This window comes from Borostomias antarcticus (assembly GCF_949987555.1).
Source record: "Borostomias antarcticus genome assembly, chromosome: 7".
In the NCBI taxonomy this organism is placed as follows: domain Eukaryota; kingdom Metazoa; phylum Chordata; class Actinopteri; order Stomiiformes; family Stomiidae; genus Borostomias; species Borostomias antarcticus.
This window is the reverse complement of record NC_140240.1, coordinates 8,317,527-8,339,211: the sequence shown is the minus strand read 5'-3', so window position 1 is coordinate 8,339,211 and position 21,685 is coordinate 8,317,527. Positions and strand designations below refer to the sequence as shown.

At 43.3% G+C, this 21,685-nt stretch overlaps 1 protein-coding gene across 2 annotated transcripts; it reads right to left on the bottom strand.

Annotated features, from left to right (window-relative positions):
* Positions 1-15,958: 15,958 nt before the first annotated feature.
* svbp (small vasohibin binding protein) lies at positions 15,959-19,206 on the bottom strand. Of its 2 annotated transcripts, none has more exons than XM_084440699.1 (3): positions 19,165-19,206; positions 17,745-17,910; positions 15,959-17,513 (listed from the first exon to the last, which is right to left on the bottom strand). In XM_084440699.1, the coding sequence occupies exons 2-3, from the start codon at positions 17,856-17,858 to the stop codon at positions 17,427-17,429; spliced, it is 201 nt and encodes a 66-aa protein (XP_084296825.1). In that variant the 5' UTR covers positions 17,859-17,910; positions 19,165-19,206; the 3' UTR covers positions 15,959-17,426. The 2 variants fall into 2 exon arrangements, with proteins under 2 accessions (XP_084296825.1, XP_084296824.1); XM_084440698.1 differs by lacking the exon at positions 19,165-19,206 and adding an exon at positions 18,675-18,762.
* Positions 19,207-21,685: the final 2,479 nt, after the last annotated feature.

Genomic DNA, 21,685 nt, shown 5'->3' with positions numbered 1-21,685 from the left:
CTTATACATGTTTTGTTTTTCCTATTCCTTTATTTATTCAGGGTTTAGTCCATTGTGACCCAAGTCTGTTTTACAAAGACCCCCTGTGAACACAAGAAACTGAGTACAATAAGAGTCAATATAAAATAATAACAGATAGGTTACACATACACAATTTACAAAGGTACCAGTATGAATGAAATATGTGCATGCTATAAGTATGGGTATAAATAAATAACCCGGGGGTTGGGGGGAGGCAGGGGTGTGTTATGTACATCCTATAGCTTTCAATAAATAATCCCAGGGGTGAGATATACTATCATCTACATTTACATGTATGGTGATGCTATATACATTTGACATTGTGTACACAGGGTATAGTGACACTGTCTACACTAGTTAGAGTCGTTCAGGTGCTGGATGGCTTGTGGGAAGAAACTCTTCCTGAGTCTCTCTGTGTTCCCCATGTGTGAGCGGTACCTTTTGTGTATGTTTTGTTCTAAAAGTTAAAATACAGGTACATCATTTAAGATGAGTTTTGTGAATTTTGAAGCCCTTAGTTGGTTCTGAGGTACATGATGTTAGTGATACGCTAACATAAGGCCTACAAAATGATGGCATCACGCCACATCTTGGCTAGGCAGGGCAGCTTGGAGGTAGGACAGTAATTATTTAGATCCGAGTGGTCTCCCCCATTGTGAAGAGGGAGAACAGAGGCAAACACACAAACAGACACACAAACCTGCTCACTTTCCCTCTCTTTCTCTCCCTCTTTTTCTGGACTGTTCATCCATGAATGCACAGACAGAAGCACAAAATGGCAATTTAAAATATAAAAAAGAGATTACAAAATATAATACATGAATTGTAAAATAGTGATAAAAAAAAAACTTAAAAAAAAGTGATATAAAAAGTGTTACAATTGGACATACTGGCTTAAAAAATGTTGAAGTAATGTTTCTAGTGTTGGTTCAAAGTGATCATGACAGCTGGCCATCATTGTAATGACATGAAAAAAATCACAATTTGCAAATCTCACAAACAATGACAGTGAATACAGATGGCAAAATTACCTTTTACCACTGGTATAGATATACTCTTGTATGTAAAATATCAGCTTGGCACAGTGTTGCAGTACCTAGTACTGTTGCCTCATAGCAAGAAGGTCTTTGGGCCTTTCTGTGTGGAGTTTGCATGTTTTCCCCGTGTTCACAAGGGTTTCCTCCCAAAGAACCCAATACAAAAAATGCATAAGAACAAATGCTCTTCAGTCCGGTCCCTGACCAGGACCTGGACTGAGCACTTGAACTTGGTCCCCAGGCCCACTGCTCCTGGCTGCCCCTGGAGGACAGTTTGGATGGGAGAAATGCAAAGAACAATTTCCACTGGCGACCCCCGAAGTTGCATGTGTGTGTGCTACAGGTATGTCACTGCTCACTGTGTGTAATGTGGTCACTGTTAAAGACCCCCCATCCCCCACTCGGTCCTGTAATTTCATTTTTAAACATGAAACATGCAAAAATAATCCCATTTCCACTTCCACAAAGTGTTAAAATGGTTAAACAATCCATTGGCTTGGGTCTTACATGTGGTTTCTATGAGAACTACTTGACACTCTGTGTCTTCATACAGCCATTTTCAATGTGGGGCCAAAAACGCATCCAGTTGTTGTTATATTGGTACAAATACATTGCTCCAGGTCCGCTTCAGGTCTCTACAGTACTTTCTCTTTGCCCTCAACAGCGGCGGGGCTGCAGCACACAAAGCGGGTCTGGTGCCGTCTCCAGACTGCCAGGCCTGCGCTCTACTTGAGCCTCTGGAGAGGCTTCACCGAGCGCAATTCTTCCACTGTCCTAGTTTTTTTTTTTCTTCAGTCAATGTAGCTGGCTAGGGTTTCTCCAGCCAATAGGAGCTTGCACTGTGGGGCTATGCTCCAGTCATAGAACTAGGATTACAATATATAGCCATCGTTTTTGCGTAATCCTAGTCGAAAAAATAAATGGAGGTGAATGGCTGTTTAAAATATAAAAAAATTGCTGGGACGGAGGTAAAAATGACTGGAGGTGAATGGGTGGCTGTATTTGTCTGCTTCATGTCACAGCCGGTGGGCGGCAATGCGGTGCACTCTGGGATCTCCCCCCGCACACCCCAGTCCAAACCCGGTGTCTCTAGCAGCCCCACACAGGTAGGTGGCTTCACTCTAAGTTTTGTTTTCATTTTGTGTAATCCTAGTCCAAAAAATGACTGGAGGTGAATACTGTAGGTGGCAATGCTACACCCTTCCACCGAGTTTTGTGAAAATGGGTCTAGTAGTTTTTGCGTAATCCTGCTAAAAGTCAAACTCACTCACAAACATACCAACGCACACACGCCACCAAAAACATTACCCAGTACCCTGCGCTGTCGCTGGGGTGGCGGTAGTAAAGTCTATGACATTACCAGGTATAATAAGTTATCCATGAATTAACTGATGGCAGTGAGCATATTGTTTAATATAACATTTTTCTTGAATGTTTCTAAGCTATTGTTTGACATTATGATTAGCATTAAATGAGAAAAAGTATGCAATGAATTCCGAAGAAAACTGTAATACAAATGTTTTGTTCTTCAATATTTCAGATGGATATGAGTGGTACAGGGAGGTACACTGCTTATACTCCACAAAGAACCCGCATGAATGTATAGAATCTTAATTCTAATATGATAGAGGATCTCAGGTTCAACAGCACTAAGGGCAGATATGAGGGATACACTGAGCTTGGTCTGCAGCAAGCAAAGAGGCTTAATGGTGATTCTACTCTCCTGGCTCGTGCGCAAGCACTGCTGGAGAGTTACTGCAAGACCAACGCTGAGCTCTACTCCTCTGGCATACTGGAGAAGACACGTGAGCTGCCCTCCTCACAACAACATCACATCTCTAACTCACCAGATGATACGACTCCTCTTTCATCTGTTCACTACAAAACCTGTAATGGAGCTTCTGTCTGGTGGATATAAAGCAACATACAGCTGATGATGATTAAATGATGAGGTTTTTATCTTGTGGGATGGGATAATTATATTGTTTTTCACCATTCAGAACGGGTAGACTACATTATTGGTCACCTCTGGGGCTGGGAGAGATCTTGAAACAAACATGATGAATCTAAACAGTAGAGACATATTAAAGACCAATAATCACAGTTTGCAGTATTTATCTTATTTGTCATACTCAGCTCAGTGACCCCCCCTAGTGGCAGACACCCTGAAATGCTGGTGTGCAGTGCCTACGACTTCTACTCCAGAAAGATCAGTGACCTGGAAGAGGGATGGACAGGAAGTGACCTCAGACATGACCTCTACTGAGGAGTCGGTCAACGGTGACTGGTACTACCAGATCCACTCCCAACTGGAGTACACGCCCAGATCTGGGGAGAAGATCCCCTGTATGGTGGAGCACGCCAGCCTGGACAGACCCCTTGTGAAGGACTGGGGTGAGTTCACTGTCCAGCTGTTGTTAGGGTGTTCTCATTGTGTACTAGAGTGAGTTCACTGTCCAGCCGTTGTTACGGTATTGTCATGGTGTACTAGAGTGAGTTCACTGTTCAGCTGTTGTTAGGGTGTTGTCATGGTGTACTAGGGTGAGTTCACTGTCCAGCCGTTGTTACGGTGTTGTCATGGTGTGCTGGGGTGAGTTCACTGTTCAGCTGTTGTTAGGGTGTTGTCATGATGTACTGGGGTGAGTTCACTGTCCAGCTGTTGTTAGGGTGTTGTCATGGTGTACTGGGGTGAGTTCACTGTTCAGCTGTTGTTAGGGTGCTGTCATGCTGTACTAGAGTGAGTTCACTGTTCAAAAGTTGTTAGGGTGTTGTCATGGTGTACTGGGGTGAGTTCAGGTGAGCAGGGTACGAGTGCTGGGTTGTGGCTGGGTACATGAATCACACTGACTGTGACTGTGTGTGCTAGCGTATGATAGATGGTGGTCTGTCAGAAGCTACATACAGTACAGCTACAGTGTCATCACATGCTAACAGAAGGGTCATTTCTCCTTGACAGACCCGTCCCTGCCTGAGTCTGAGAGGAACAAGATCGCCATCGGGGCGTCTGGGCTGGTGCTGGGACTGGTCTTAGCACTGGCTGGACTCATCTACTACCAGAAGAAGAAATCCAGTGAGTCATCAGCTGTGTAGAGAACAAGTACAGTCTTCATAGTCATCTGTCAGGTCTGTGGTTATGTTGAGGTCTTCTGTTGTTGTTTGCTGTTGGTATTTTTGTCATAGTGTTTGTTGGTATTGTAGTTGTCTGACAATGGCTGTGTGGCAAAATGCTGAATTTCTGAAAGGACCAATACATGATCAGAATCAGAATCAGAAACCGTTTATTCTACAACGTGGTAGGAATGTGGTTTCTGGCGAGGTGCATAACACTTAGACAACATTGGACAGGGTCCAACGGAACTGGACAGTGCAAAGACAGGACAGTGCAAAGAGCAGGGACACAAGCCTTGTTGAAGAGGCTGGTGGCTGTGGGGAAGAAGCTGCCTTGTCAATCAATCAATCAATCAATCAATCAATCAATCAATCAATCAATCAATTCATCTATCCATCCATCCATCCATCAATCAATCAGCCAACAAATCTATCTGTGTGTAGAGAACATGTAGTCTTCATAGTCATCTGTGTGTTATGTATGCAGCACACTGTAAAAAAAAGTAAGAAAGATTCACTTATACATTGAAAGATGTATTTATCAAAAGTACTGCTCCTGTGTTGGCAGCAATGTTGATTTATTTGTTGAAATATCACATACTGGTGTCTCTTCACCCTCTCTGTGTTTATTTAACAGGGCGGATGCTGGTGCCTGCTAGCTAAGGTGAGACTCCTCTTGTCACAGAAACGTGTCACAGAAACGTTTCACTAACTGACTTTTACAACAACTGATTGTGCCTGATGGTCATTGTAACTGTTTTCTTTTATCTTCTCAGGTTTGCAGGTCTGTTTCTGTATCCACTGCTGAACTAGACCTGATATATTAGAGCTTCCTTCTAGATTTGTTTCAATGAAATGACGCTAAAATGCTTGAGTGTAATACAATATATTTACTGCATATTAACTAATACTGTCTTAAGGAGGCCATACATGTGTGTTGTGAGTCTCTCTTTGTGCAACAACAGACTTACATTTGTACGCAATCAATTGTCCTGGGTGTTATAAATCAATAATTCATTGTCCTGGGTGTTATAAATCAATAATGCATTGTCCTAGGTGTCATAAATCAATTGTACCAGGGGTATAAAATCCACATATCAATAATAGTCATGTATGAGAGTTGGAGTCATTCCTCTCTGGTTTCTAGTCTAAACTGGGTGCCTGTGAAGAAACAAGATAAGCAGGAAAAGTGACAGAAGAACATGACTGACATCTTTGTGGCATGTTACAGGTTTGTACAAAGGAGGGTCTACTTCGTTCCTACAGGTCTTAACTGGACTCTGCTAGAAGATAATCAGGCCATAGTTTATCACAATGTATTGACACAAAGACACATTCTGTACATTATTGTACTGTTAAATTTACCTTATATAATATATATATAATCTGCATGAGCTTGGGAGCTTCAGGAGTGCTGTCTTCAAACCTAACCTACTGTATACTCCAGTTTGAGGCTTGTTGAACTAATGTATTGGTTGTTTTTTCACCACATATTAACTAATGATTAAAGTACAGTCAAGTGAGATGATAATTATTACAGTATGATAATGTTGACATTCAGAGGGGAGTAAACTACTGTTCAGGAGAATAACTCAGTTGTAGTCTTTGTTTTCACCTTTGTATCTCAATAAATATTAAAGGGATAGTTCAGAAATTTGGACAGTCTCATTTACTACTTGGCCATTATGTTGTTGATTCATGGAGACCTTTTTCAACTGATTCTAGCGCAAACCAATGGTAACCAGCTCGCATCAAAACTAATTTAAACACTCCACAGGGGTCCAAAAGCAAATAAAATACGATGACAATCTTATTTTAGTTTGAGTGTTTATACCATCATTTTTGAAGTCAAACTAGCATTGAATCCTTTGCTGCACACACACACTCTCTCTCTCTCTCTCTCTCTCTCACACACACACACAATCAGATATACACAACCTGCTCACTCTCCCTCTTTAACTTTCTATTTTGCTCCCTGTCTCTTTCTGTAGCGTTGAATTCATCCATAATGCACACAGCGAGCAACAAAATGGCCATTCAAAATATAAAAGATGTTGTCAAACTATCTTCAATGTCATGGATGTGAATAAGCATAATATGTTTTGATGAAGCTGATCTACTGTAATCTGATTATATTATTTTGTATCTATATGTTTATATGCATGTATGTGTGTATGTATATGTGTGTATGTATTTATGTGTGTATGTATGTGTATATATATGTATATATATAATATATATAATAAAATATATATAAATTAAACTAAATAAAATTAAAATAAGATGTAAGAAATATATATATAAATATATATATTTCTTACATCTTATTTTAATTTTATTTAGTTTAATTTTGTTTTATTTTATTATTTTAATGTATATATCATATCTCTCCGGTTAATACTCCATTGGATTGCATTGACAAATGTAACATATTTTATGTAATGAATGTGTATGTGTGTATGTCATATGTATGTATATGTACATAATTGTATATTATTATTCTGCTTTGGCAACAACGGTTTACCATTCATGCAAATAAAGCTTATTTGATTTGAGAGAGAGAGAGTGTGTGTGTGTGGGTGTGTGTGTATGTGTGTGTGTGTGTGTGTGTGTGAGTGAGTGAGTGAGTGAGTGTACCTCTGGAGAATGCTGTTAGATATAGTGTTGGGTGAGAGGATCTGTAGAGCCCAACCAACAAAGCTTTTAGCCTCACTAGCCTCAGCCTTTTAGCCTTCCTAAACAAGTTCTCTCTCTCCGCCTCTGACAAGGTCTTTGAATCTGGAGAACAACACACACACACACACACACACACACACACACACACACACACACACACACACAAAACGTCAACAGACATGTCTAATATCAAAGTCCTCATCGTAAATGTAGACATAAGTAGGGCTGGGTATCGATTCGAATTTCAAGAATCGATTCGATTACGATTCACAAGGTTCAGAATCGATTCGATTACGATCGATTATCACGATTAAATTCGATTCGATTCAATATCGATTCGGTTAGTGTTACTAAAACCTGTTTTTTTGAGCTGTAACCTTAATTACATGACTGCCAAGTTATGCCACACATCAATACTACAGCTGGGTATCGATACTGATTTCCAAAAATGAATGAATGAATGAATCATTGAATGAATGAATGAACTATTCATTCCTTCATTTATTCATTAAATAAAAGATTGATTTTGGGATTCATGAATTGATTCTGAATCATTTGATTCAGAATTGATTTTTTTAACCCAGCCTTAGACATAAGACACATCATTCACCCACCCGCCACTTTCAGGCCCTTCAAATCCTCCTTCTTGGAGACGGGACAGAAACAGATACCGCAGACCATGGGTCCTAAGATCGCAGAATAGCACAACAACGCCAGGCTATCATCACTGGGAGGGGGTGCAGTGTGATTAATAACTGGCTCTCTGGGTGAGATGTTCTTACCCAACACTGGGCCCCTGCCGGCCTCGTCTATGCCCAGACAACAGTCCTCTGTCTTGCACACTTCAGGTATGGCCGACGCCAGCCGACAGCTGACTGCTTCATACTCGCCGAGGTCCATGGCTGTCAAGTTCAAGTCTGAGACACTAGTGTAAACACAAACAAGAACAACACATCTTCTGAGTCAGTGACAAATGTCATAGATACCAGTCTTGTTCATGACAGATTAACGTAACGCACAATGACTACAATCACTGTCTCCCTTGTCTGTCTGCCTCATACTCACAATTACACACCTCTCTCTCTCTCTCTCTCTCTCGCTCTCTCTCACACACACACACACACACACACACACACACACACACACACACACACACACACACACACACACACACACACACACACACGAGCTCCAAGATAGCCACCCATCGCTACCATAACACATAAAGTATAGGACATCTGCGACCAATGTTAGCTAGCTAGCTGGCTACATCATTAACGCTAGCTAGCTCAGCTCGCCATGCACTTGCCTACTTTGCGCCCCCTTTCTCTGACGTAAATTAATGCCCGTACGGTCTCTCATGGGAAATGTAGTTAGTAATACAAGAAGCGCACCAATAACATTTTGTGAATGCAACTCGGAAGATGACTTTTCAAAGATCTAATCAATATGCTATGCTGCAATAGTTACGACATGCCCACTACACGCCCACTATGTTTAAAATGTTTGTTCATTCGTGTCCCCACATAAGCTGCACGTAAACGTAGGCTGCAGCATCACATTTGATAGGCTAAAATGGTAACAGCCTACGAGTCCGTTATTTAGGAGATATGTTACTGCACAGTCTTTATGTACCCTACCTAGCCTACGTTGAAATGTGTATTTATACAGGGGCCATGGCTTATTATGAATTAACTGAAGTTCATAATAAATAGCCACTGGGCTTTGTTTATAAAATGCACGCAAGACAACAGCAAGCACACGCACCATCAGATTTCCGTGCGCATAATAATGAATGACATCACAATGGCCACATTCTGTCATAATTCTTATAAATTGAGTAAGAGTTGAAAATTGAAGTTAATTTCACATCAACGGACAACCTTTCATCATTATACTGTACGATTATTCAGCAACCTGTAAATTCAATTCTTCATGTGGAAGTAAGTAGATTGATTTTTGAATAATGTGAATTTCTTTTGATCTAAAGTTTGCCATTTATATTAGAAGACGCTAAAGTAATTCTGGTGTTTCTTGCACTTCTGTCTCAACAGAGTTTTAAAAAGTGCCCCTATGGATAGTCAATCCATGGGTGAGGCCTCTCCTTCAAGCGGTTGTAACTTGCAGGAGGTAACTTGAAACACTATCTAATATCATCTCACAAAATATAAAGATATATAAAATATCATCCCCTCTCACTGTTTTGTCATCATTTAACCTGTCTTGCAGAAAAAGCCCCAGGAGGAACTCGCAAATGGCCAGGAACAGGGTGAACAGATCTCAGCTTTCAAAGCCCCCAGGAAGAGCAAGCCTGTGGTGGTTCAATACGCCACCATTAAGAGGATCCTGATCCAAACTCTAATCCTTATACACTACGAGGTCTTCGGCAACAGGGACATCAATGCCGAGGTCAATCTTCTGTTAGAGGAAGTCGTGAAACTCCTGGAGGCCTTCACCTGGGTCAAGCTCACCGAGGACGAGGACGTTGCCAACGTCTTCTTGAGATTCCGCGATGCCTCCGTGGTCGCCAAGAGCCTCGCGAGCAAGCTGGAGCTGGTGGCCGGATCGAAGCAGGTGCTCCGGAAGGCGATGGCCAAGAGGTCGCTCTGCCTCGACAGCTACGTCGTCCACCTCGCCGCTCTCAGCGTCGCAAAGCATGTCCCGGACGACTTCTCGCCAGCGGAGGCCGCCGCCCAGGACAGGATGCTGGGAAACGTTCAGATCCCGCTTCAGTACCTCATCAGCAGTCCGTTCATCGATGACATCATCATCAAACTAGTCCTCCGGGTGAACCCTCTGAAGGAGTGTGACGTCGACCAGACGAAGGTTGATCTGGCCGTACTGTGCATCAGGATGAGCCTGATCATCCACGAGTCTCTTAGCAAGATCCCCGGGATCATTATCAGTGACAACTTTCCCACGCCCGGTTACCATGTGAAACTCACTCTGCTGAGCCTGCACAGCGTCCTGGAAGTGGTGTGCGGCAAATCTGCCACGGTGAAGGACCCGGTGGTGGTGGCTGTCATGGCGGGTCTCATCATCGACCAGATCCTCAGGATGAGAGACCCCTTCCGGATGATGGTGTGCTTGCCCAGGAGGAGCCCCGGCCAGCCCAGCGTGGCGGACGCAGAGATGGAGAGGGCGCTGTTCGCCAAGCCGCTGCCCGAGTCCCTGGCCGAGTCCATGTGCCGGCAGTACGGCCGCAGGGTCAGCCGCATGGGGATCTTCCACAGGGCGTTCCACCTGGACCTCGAGATCGGGAAGCAAGACGTCTGGATGTCGCCGGACCGCTTCGTGGACCTCGATGAGCATTTGACTCCAGGATGCAAGAGCCTGGAGAACACCGTGGCCATGGATTGCAGTGTTGACGGTTACCTCGGCAGTAAATACGGCCTCAAATTCCCGAAGCCTGAGGTGAACCAGGAGAAGGAGTGTGAAGCTGGAGGGCCCACCGAGGCCACCGAGGAGCTCACCACGCTCACGGTCATTGAGGAGCAGGCAGCTAAGACCCCAGAGGAACCTATCAAGGAGTCCATTAAGGGCACTGAGAACACCAAGGCCATTGAGAAGGTCCTCGAGGAGGCCACTGCTGCCCCCAAGGCCATTGAAGAGGCCACTGCTGCCCCCAAGGCCATTGAGAAGGTTCTCGAGGAGGCCACTGAAGCCCCCAAGGCCATTGAGGAAGCCACTGAAGCCACCAAGGCCATCGAGGAGGCCACTGAAGCCCCTAAAGCCATTGAGGAGGCCATTGAGGAGCCCACTGCAGCCACCAAGGCCATTGAAGAGGCCACTGCTGCCCCCAAGGCCATTGACAAGGTTCTTGAGGAGGCCAATGAAGCCCCCAAGGCCATTGAGGAGGCCACTGAAGCCCCCAAGGCCATCGAGGAGGCCACTGAAGCCCCTAAGGCCATTGAGGAGGCTATTGAGGAGCCCACTGCAGCCACCAAGGCCATTGAAGAGGCCACTGCTGCCCCCAAGGCCATTGACAAGGTTCTTGAGGAGGCCACTGAAGCCCCCAAGGCCATTGAGGAGGCCACTGAAGCCTCCAAGGCCATCGAGGAGGCCACTGAAGCCCCTAAGGCCATTGAGGAGGCCATTGAGGAGCCCACTGCAGCCACCAAGGCCATTGAACAGGCCACTGCAGCCCCCAAGGCCATTAAAGAGGCCACTGAAGCCCCCAAGGCCATTGAGGAGGGCACTGCGGCCCCAAAGGCCATTGAAGAGGCCACTGAAGCCCCAAAGGCCATTGAAGAGGCCACTGAAGCCCCAAAGGCCATTGCAGAGGCCACTGAAGCCCCCAAGGCAATTGAGGAGGACAAGAAAAAGATTATGACGATGAAGAAGAAGAAGAAGAAGGGGATTTGTAAATTCTTCGGCCGCCTCTGGAAGATCATGACCTGCTCCTCAAGCATCCCAAAGGATGACTGAGGAGGACTGACAGCAGCACCAGCAACCCCCCCCCAAAACAATATCCATCCAACCCCTCCAACCAGACCCCCACCTTCCAATCCATTCAACCCTCGGCACACCCTTATACTGCCCCTCCAAACCCTCATCCACATATATCAATATTCTTCATAAACAGACCCCCCCCCCAAAAAAAAATATCAATAAATACGTAAATCAATAATAAATCATTGTTCTTTATTCCAGATTAGATTACTTTTTAAGGATACTGTATTGTACAGTTACATTAAAGAGACACTGTATACCTTCATCCATGGTCTGGGATGCTCGGCTGTCTCATTATTTTGGAGAATGGTTGCTAGGAGGATGTCAGTAGTTCTGGGGGTTGTGGTTCCTTGTCGTTCTCCTGAAGCCCCTATTACCAAATGATTCCACCAGGCTCAAAAACTGACCATGAGGTACAGTAGCGATGTCAGTCAGTGCTTGGCTCTTTGATAGCCCAGAGATGGAAGCCCCCACATACCTTGCCATCTTAGCACTGGGTGTGCACAACAGTGGATTTGGCCAACATGTCACTGGCTCAAATGCATGGAGCTAGCAGGGGAAACATCTTGTCGGGGTCTTTATTTCTGGAAGCCATGCATACGGGCACTGAAGCAGCAGTAGAGCTGTGAGTTTTTTCATTGAGTCAGGGGATATTATGACATTTTGTGATTTTGGAGGGGTGGGCTGAGGGTTACTGTGGGGAAGGGGAGGGAGGTTGAGTGTATGTTTTTGTGTGTGTGAGTGTGTGTTCTCAGAGTGTGTCCAGACCCTGGAGTCGACTCTCAGTGAAGAAGCGGTGGGGTTGGCGTGCGGTGTTGTCGGCCTTACCTCGGCCGAAGTACGACAGCACGGAGGCGTTGTTGTGACGGGACGCCGCCTTCTCCCCGTCCTCCTCGTCATCGTCCCTGAGGACACACACACACACACACACACACACACACACACACACACACACACACACACACACACAGTGAGTCCACGATGCAGACTCAGCTTCCTCCTCTTTCAATGTCCACTTCCTCTCTCCCCAGCAAAAACGATACACTCACACACACACCACCTTTTCCTCATACTGGGAATCGTCACTGTTCATTTTGAAAAATAAACGAATCCTCCGTCATCCTCCCCTGGTCTGGGCAGTCCCTAACTCCGTTCTACACACACCCCCTCTCCTTACGGCAGGCCCCTCCCACCCGGGCTATGGCCTCTTCACACCGCCCCCTTCTGGGTGGAGGCTGCGGTCGTTAAAGACCAAAACTGTCCGACACAAAGACCGTTTTTCCCCCACGGCTGTCAGCCTCATCAACATGGCTCCCCTCTGACTCTCTCTCCTCTGACTCTCTCTCCTCTGACTCTCTCCCCTCTGAGGCTCTCCTCTGACTCTCTCTCCCCTCTGACTCTCCCCCTCTGACTGTCTCCCCTCTGACTCTCTCCCCTTTTAGTCTCTCCCCTCTGACTCTCTCCCCTCTGAGTCTCTCCCCTCTGACTCTCTCCCCTCTGAGTCTCTCCCCTCTGACTCTCACCCCTCTAAGTCTCTCCCCTCTGACTCTCTCCCCTCTGAGTCTCTCCCCCGCCCCCTGAAATCTCTGTACTAAACCGACTGACTACTTCACTGACTCTCTTGTAGTACAAATTGTCCTGTCCTGTCCATTGTTGACAACGTTGTACACATAAGTCATTTAGCAGACGCTTTTATCCAAAGCGACTAACAATAATTGCATTTAAAGTAGGAAAAGCCAATGTATCTCATTCACGGTAGCTGCCATGCAAGGTGCTAACCTGCTCATTGGGAGCAATTTGGGGTTAGGTGTCTGGCTCAAGGACACTTTGAGATGTAGACATTCGGAGCTGGGACTCGAACCACTGACCCTTCAATCACTGAACGACCCGCTCTACCAACTGAGCTACAGCCACCCCGTCAAGTCACAGTACGAGATATGTTGACGTTGGCGTTCATGGTTTACCGTGCCAAGTCCTACTGGTGAAGTGGTATTTTTTTTACAATTTTATTTAACCTTTATTCAACCAGGTAAACAAGCTTGAGATCAAAGAACTCTTTTTCGAGCAACACCTGACCAAAATGGCAGCATAAAAAAACAACAAGAAACTAAAAGACAGACCAATATAGAACACAGTTGGCCAGAAGACAGAGAACACAGACAGAAGAAGGGAGAGAGATCAAATACAGCATGCAGGTATAGTAGAGGCTTCGTAATTCTTTTTAAAGATATTTTTTAGGGCTTTTCATGGACAGGACAGTTGAGAGAGACAGGAAATGTGGGAGAGAGAGAGGGGAGTACATGCGGCACAGGACCCGAGCCGGGAATCGAACCCGAGTACGCCGAGCGAAGGACTAGCCTCCATATGGGGCGCGCCTTACCCGGTGAGCTAACGGGGCGCCCCCTAGTTTCGTACCTCTTTGAGCTGAACCCCACTATCCAGCGTGTACTGCACCAGACCGATGGCTGCGTCGTGAGAGAGAGCGTTCAGGTTGTATTTCGCCCTGTGGAGAAGGAAGACATGCAGACAGGCGGCTGACACGTTAAAGGAAAAACCAGAGTAAAAGAGCGGAGAAACATAGTGGATGATTCCGTACAGGTGTGATGTACGGTGCAATTAAGCAATTAACATCCCATCATGATTATGTGTGTTTGAGTGAGCGTGTGTAGGTGTGTGTGTGTGTGTGAGAGAGAGAGAGTTAATTAATTAATTAATTAATATATTACATACAGTATGTAGGCTGCTCTGACCTCTCAAGGTCATGCTCTCTGATGAATCCTGGTTAGCCACGCCCCCCTGCCTACCATCAGTCAGTCAATCTGTCAGATCGACCCGACAGCAGGGTTGTTCCAGGTCAGCTTCAGGTTTCTACAGTACCTTCTCTTTTCTGCTTGACTCCTCTGGACACTCTGCTTGTCAGCATTCCTTGGTTTTGGTGTTGTCATGTTTCACTTATACTTCTCTGTGTGCAATAGAATCATATATCATCATTTTCTCAGAGATTGCTTGGCCTATTACCCCTCTATACAGGTCAGAGGTCATCAAAGGTCAGCCTACACACACCCCTGTGTAGGATACCCCTGCATTATTCAAACAGTCAATCACAAATCTATCAAATGATACCCCTGCATCATTCAAACAGTCAATCATTAATCATTTTCAGTTTCACACTTTTTTCACAGAGTGCTAAACAAAATACTAAACCCAAAGTGAAGCATGCTACACTCCCTGCCTAGCGTGGTTTGTATTAAATTACTGCTTGGCAGCATGGTGAAAACCCATTACACAGTTAAACACTGAAGATATGATTCTTCTACACACAGAGAAGTATGAGTGAAACATGATTGTGAACCCAGTATGAAAAACATGCTGAATGCAAGGAACATTTCTACCGGCGGCCCCAAAAGTTGCATGTGTGTGTGGCGGAATAAAGACCCCTATAATGGAATAAATTTGATGTAACTATCAAAAGTAAAAGGATTTGCCGAGGTTCGCTCAAAAAGGTTCAATCTGGTTTATTTGCCAAAACATACAATTGCAATTGGACTTCAGGATAAAACACAGGAAAGTGTTTCACCCGAGAAGAAGTGAGATCAGTTTGTTTTGTGCGCCCTTATATTCAATGGTATGCCCGGATATGATGTCTCTAAGATCCGATTGGCTAACTCATCATTACACGTCATCATTAATGGCGGACGTCATAAACAATGGCAAGAGTTCAGACATGTGATCTAAAAAGAGCTGTAAATATCAAATATGTTTCTGCACAGACAATGGAACAATGGAAAGTTACAGGTTCTCAAACAACAAAGCCTGGGTGTGTCCCCCCCCCCCCCCGGAGATGTCATCCTGTCATGAATGAGGAAAGCCCAGGCAGGGGTCTTGCATGTCAAAAGGTAGGGGGTTGCAAAGGCTGCGAAACCAAAGGCCAGGCCAATAATCTCTGAAAAGCCCAAAATTCTATGACCCCCTCCCCGCAGGTCCTGTATTTAATTATACTTGGCTCAACATTGTTTTTCTTTAAAGCCAGTCTGTCCAATTCTAACACTTTTTATATTATCAACCTAATATGAAGCAGATTATTTGTTTTTCCCATAATTACTTTGTTATACTATTTTACAATTCATGTACTATATTTGGTCATCTTTTTTATATTTTGAACAGCCATTTTTTGGTTATCTGTTCATTCTTGGATGAATTCAACAGTACAGAGTAAGACAGAGAGAGAGTGGGTGTGTGTGTACAGTATGAATGTGTACAGAGGGAAGGACGAAGCGATGGGTTAAGTGAAGAAAACATTTCATCGGTGGCAGTATACTGCATGTGTTCATGTGGCCCATTGCATGCGTGTTGGCGTGTCCACATCCTATCACAAATAAAGCCTTTCTTCTAAACATACTAGATGGAGGTGTGTAAAGTATGAATGTGTTTATACAGTATGGTACAGTAAAAAGACTACAGTATATGGGTTTCTGTGTGTGTACACACAGTATGAATGTATTTATTTGAGGTGTTATTACAGTGAAGACACTGTGTATTTGTGTATATATACACACAACTGTCCTGTCTAGCCCATACACCCTGTCTATTGTTGTCTATACATCAGTGTTATACACCAGCTGACCAGAACAAATTCAAATTATGTGTAAAAACCTACCTGGCAATAAAACTGATTCTGATACAATAAAGAGACTATTCACTTCAGCAATGCACATCAGCCAGTGGCAAATTTTATGTGAGCGTTGTTCTTCAATGGCATCTGTTGCTAGGTGAGGTGATTCTGATCACACAAGACAGGAGCAGAACAAGCGTGCGCAGTGGCTGGGGCATAAGGGGTGAGCAGGAAGATATGTAGCACCTCCTATTGGGCTTAAGGGGTCATTACAACTCTGAATGCAAGTGCACCTCAATGCCAATATCAAGAATTGATATCTATCTGTGGTGATACCTGTTTGTTTTAGACAAAGCAGACAGATAACCTTGCGAGATAACATTGTAATCACTTTCCATAAACAGTCCTTGATTCTATGAGGGCTGTGAGAAATGCTACTTACACTCCTATCTCATATTTCTCAGATCTGGAAAGACAGTATCCAGAATTATAGGTTAAAGGAGTAACATTTAAACTTCAAACACCCATTACACATGTTCACATAACAACAATGGTTATCAAAATCACACTTTTAAGTACAATTTATGGTGAAGTGGAATGACAGCACGTAAGTACAAGGAGCTATCGGACATCCCAATAACAGCAGTTTGGAGCTGAGAGATGTTGAGAGATGTTTAGCTGGATTAGCAAAACCAAAAAAGAGAAGTTCAAAGTATTGTCATTCTGCATGATATGCACGTACAATGAGACACTGTACCAGTAAAAAAAAAAAAAAAAAAAAACTCTTCATCAGCACCATGGACACAGACAGTGGTGTAATGGAGTAAAGCCTGATATAATATGCTGATAAAATGACAAACAAATGTGTCTGTGGAAAGAGGACTTTTATAAAGTGAAGGGATAAAAGGTTCACATCCCACTCCCTTTCTCCAGAGGGACACACAATCTGCATAGAGTCCCACTCTGTCTATGGCTTGTTATCATAAACATTCAGAATGCAACATGTCTCGAACATGGTCCTTCTTGTGTGTGTGTGTGTGTGTGTGTGTGTGTGATTGTCCACTACTGAGAGGTGGCCTAGTTTAAGAACATGTGGGGACAACCAGCAGGGCAGACCACAGGTATCAGAGAGGTGGCTGGATCCTAGGAAGAACACTCCGACCCTCACTCAAACCACATCTGTGTGTGCCGTGTACTTCAAGTGGAGGGGGGTGTGGCGTTGTGTGGTGTATGTCTGTGGTACTGGTGGGATTAATGGAGGGGGGTGTGGTGTATGTCTGTGGTACTGGTGGGATTAATGGAGGGGGGTGTGGTGTATGTCTGTGGTACTGGTGGGATTAGTGGAGGGGGGCGTGGTGTATGTCTGTGGTACTGGTGGGATTAATGGAGGGGGGTGTGGTGTATGTCTGTGGTACTGGTGGGATTAATGGAGGGGGCGTGGTGTATGTCTGTGGTACTGGTGGGATTAATGGAGGGGGGTGTGGTGTATGTCTGTGGTACTGGTGGGATTAGGGTCTTCTTCACTCTCCCTGCGGCTGCATCTGCTTACAGAACGCCTCAAACTGCTGCTGCTCCAGTTCTGTCATCACCTTATTCAGAGCGTAGATCTAAAACAGACACACAGCAGGCAAACAGAACATTACAAGAGCACAGTAAATATGTGGTCACCCACCCATGATGTGTCACCCCTTTGTTTCAATGAAGCAGGGGAAGCTGGTTTTGGATTATTGAGAGACCCCAATGTTTTCCCACAACTTGTGGTGCAGCCTCCCAACGCAAAGGAGCTCTATAGCCACCGTATTGGAATTGTAAAACTACTTTGACAATAGCCAGTTTACCTCCGCTCTCTGTCTCTGTTTTAGCTCTTGTTGAGCGGATTTCTGCTTGGCTCTGTCACCTCTGGTTGGTGTGGAGTTCAACTTGGGTTTGTCTTTGCGACAGGCAGGTTCCATGGTGCAGCCTCCTTCTCTGCAACACTACGGTCAACTTTGCACCGACCTAAATCTGAGAATAACAGGCCAACGTATTATGGTCATGGGGGTACTGTAAAATGTTAGGCCTAAACAAAGCTGCATACTTTTTACAAACCAGATGGTGAATTAAATCCACGTGATCAAAATCCCACTCCAGCCAGGTACCCAATGTAAAGATGAATTAGCTACATAAGATAAGCTACCTGCAAGTAGAGATGTAACGGTATGACATTTTCACATCACGATTATAAGTAAGCTAACCAAAATTATCACGGTAATCGGTATTAAAATGTGCTGAAAATGTTCAAAAACTACTGATAGACACAAATTGCTTCACCAAGTGTTATATTGAAAACCACAAATACAATTTGCAGCACTATGCACTTTTTGTTTGCATAAATATTAAAAGAATGAATCTTGGAGACTGTTGCTAACTTTGATGCTGGACAGTATTTACAGTGAGTTTTTAAAAGTGCGGAAATCAAACACGGTTTTCATGATCATTTTATCACAATAAAATGAATGAAATTTTATCACGGTTTATCATCATACCGGTTACCATGTCCCTAAACTGATGATTTGGCTAAGTTAGCTAACGTTAACTAGCCAGCTAGCCACACACACTTATGCTAGATAGTTGTGTGCTAGCCACATTGCTAGCTAGCTGTCCAACAACTTGTCTTGTAACTCAAGCTAACTAGATCATACCAGGTTCACTCTTGATTTGTTCTAGATTTAATTTACTTTTAAGCTGCGAATCCATAATAGAGATAAGATACAGCTAACGTTACTCACCCACAAGACCGATTTAAAACGATATGGTTAAACAGCTATCAACTGTGTCAGACCATGGTGTCAGACCATGGATGTATTAGTGTCAGACAGCTGTTCCAATGGAAATAATTGTGCCACTGAAAAATAATTCCGGTGAGAACTCAGTAACTGAAGCTGGATACAGATGGTTCCAGGTTCAAGAACCCCTCACCTCCTTGAGCCGACCACCGTAGCCCCCCACCACACAGCGTTCGTGTTATTTTCGACAAAAATGATTGAACGACAACATTTGATTAACCATCGTCGATATGAAAAGACGAGCTCTGTGGGCTGCTTTGCTAATCGTTATATAGACTAGGCTAATGCAAACATCCTTCCTGCAGTCTCCAACCGAATAGAGCGTGATTTCAGAACAGAGTTTCATCCTGACTGTAAGCGTACTATATGATTAAAACTACGTTATACAGATTGTCTAAATAACACATAAAGCATTTATCAATAAGAATTATACCTCCCACTCCAGATCAATGAGTTCGCTAGTTTTAGCCGGAAGTGTGCATGTGTAATACTAAAAGGACACGGGACGCCCTCTGGCGGCCGTGTGGATTAACTCAATTCTCGAAAACTATACACTTGGCTTGTCTTACGCAATAAATCGCAGAAACCAAACATAATTGAGACTTGCCTTATCGTGCAGAAATCTCTATGAATATTATACAGTAAAATTGTCGAAAGAAAAAAGGGGGAAAGAAATGTGAATGTTTCTTATATCAGGTAGTATTAAATTAATTTTGGTCTTGACATGTGGTCCAAACCTTTGCGGGCATCACACTACTAATTGTAATATTGAGGTCAAAAGTTTATGCATTATTTGTTCTTAAATATTTCAGATGGATATGAGAACTACGCGGTGACACACTGCTTATACTCTACAGAGCCCCCGCATGAGTACATACTCTCTTATATTTATAATAAGATTGAGTTGGTCAGGTTCAACAGCACTAAGGACAGGTTTGAGGGATACACTGAGCTTGGTCTGAATAATGCTAAGAGATGGAATGATAATCCTGCTGAGATGGCTTTTCGGCGAGGGCAGCTGGAGAGTTACTGCAAGCCCAACTCTGAGATCCGCGTCCCGTACTGGAGAAGACAGGTGAGCTGCCCTCCTCACCACAACATAACCACAACTAACATCACATCTCTAACTCACCAGATGATACAACTCCTCTTTCACTCTTTCATCTGTTCACTACAAAATCTGTAATGAAGCTTCTATCTGGTGGATATAAAGCAACATAGACCTGATGATGATTAAATGATGTTTTCATCTTGTGGGATGGGAGGATGATATTGGTTTTCACCATTCAGGACTGGTGGACTGCATTACTGGTCACCTCTGGGGCTGAGAGAGATCTAGAAACAAACATGATGAATCTACACAGTAAAGACATAGAATAATATAGTGGACATATTAAAGACCAATAATAGAGTAGACATATTAAAGACCAATAATATAGTAGACATATAATATAGCAGACATATTAAAGACCAATAATAGAGTAGACATATTAAAGACCAATAATATAGTAGACACATTAAAGACCAATAATAGAGTAGACATATTAAAGACCAATAATAGAGTAGACACATTAAAGACCAATAATAGAGTAGACATATTAAAGACCAATAATATAGTAGACACATTAAAGACCAATAATAGAGTAGACATATTAAAGACCAATAATATAGTAGACATATTAAAGACCAATAATAGAGTAGACATATTATAGACCAATAATAGAGTAGACATATTAAAGACCAATAATATAGTAGACATATAATATAGAAGACATATTAAAGACCAATAATAGAGTAGACATATTAAAGACCAATAATATAGTAGACACATTAAAGACCAATAATAGAGTAGACATATTAAAGACCAATAATATAGTAGACACATTAAAGACCAATAGAGTAGATATACTTAAGACCAATAATATAGTAGACACATGAAGTCAATAATCTGCATGAGAAAGTGAAGCATCCTACACTCCCTGCCTAGCATCGTTTATATCAAATTACCACTTGCCAACATGGTGAAAACCCACCATACAATTAAACATTGAAGACCTGATTCTATACAGAGAAGTATAAAACATGAATGATATGGCTGGACTCTTTGCTCAACACCAAAACCAAGGAATGCTGACAAGCGGTGTCCAGAGGAGTCAAGCAGCAAAGAGAAAGTAATGTAGAAACCTAAAGCTGACCTAAAACAACATATTTGTACCTATATAAAAACAACTGGAGGCATTTTTGGCCCCACATTGAAAATGGCTGTACGAAGACAAAGACTCTCAAGTTGTTCTCATAGAAGCCTCATGTAAGACCCAAGACAATGGATTGTTTAATAATTTTAACACTTTGTTTTGATTTTTTTGCATAAAATGTTTCATGTTTATGAGCTGATATTTCATATACAAGAGCAAATATTTATACAAGCAGGGTTTTTCCTGGCTCAGAATGGGTCTTTGGGGGGTGATGCGCACGCAATTTTTGCGGGAAACCTCGGTTTTATGCCGAGTAGCCTACCAACATACATAGACCTCTATTCTTCGCTGTCTGACTGAGCTCACTTTTCACAATCATGGGAAATCTCCCGACATGACACAAAATAGATATGAAGCCAAAATGTTAAGATACTGATAACCTGTCTATTAATTATCTCAATTACTAGTGGTCCAAACCATGGACAATGCAAGAAACAGGGATGGGCTGCACTTGAAACAAGCTATCAAACACATTTGGAGAGGATTTTACTTGCTATTTTTATTCACGATTTTTTAGCATTTTGACACTGGTGATTTTCCTTTGGCTCTGGCTAAAATCTCTTTGGGGGGCACCAAAAAATCCTTTATGCAGGAAAAACCCTATACAAATGATAAAAAGTAATTTTGCCATATGTATACACTGAGTGTAATTTTTGTGACATTTTATTCATGATCACATTAAGCCAATATTAGAAACAT

Coding starts and splice junctions, on each gene's coding strand:
- svbp (XM_084440699.1), bottom strand. CDS start 17,858: ATGGAACCTGCCTGTCGCAAAGACAAACCCAAGTTGAACTCCACACCA. Junction 17,514..17,744: donor AACAGAGACAGAGAGCGGAG/GTAAACTGGCTA, acceptor TGTCTGTTTTAG/ATCTACGCTCTGAATAAGGT.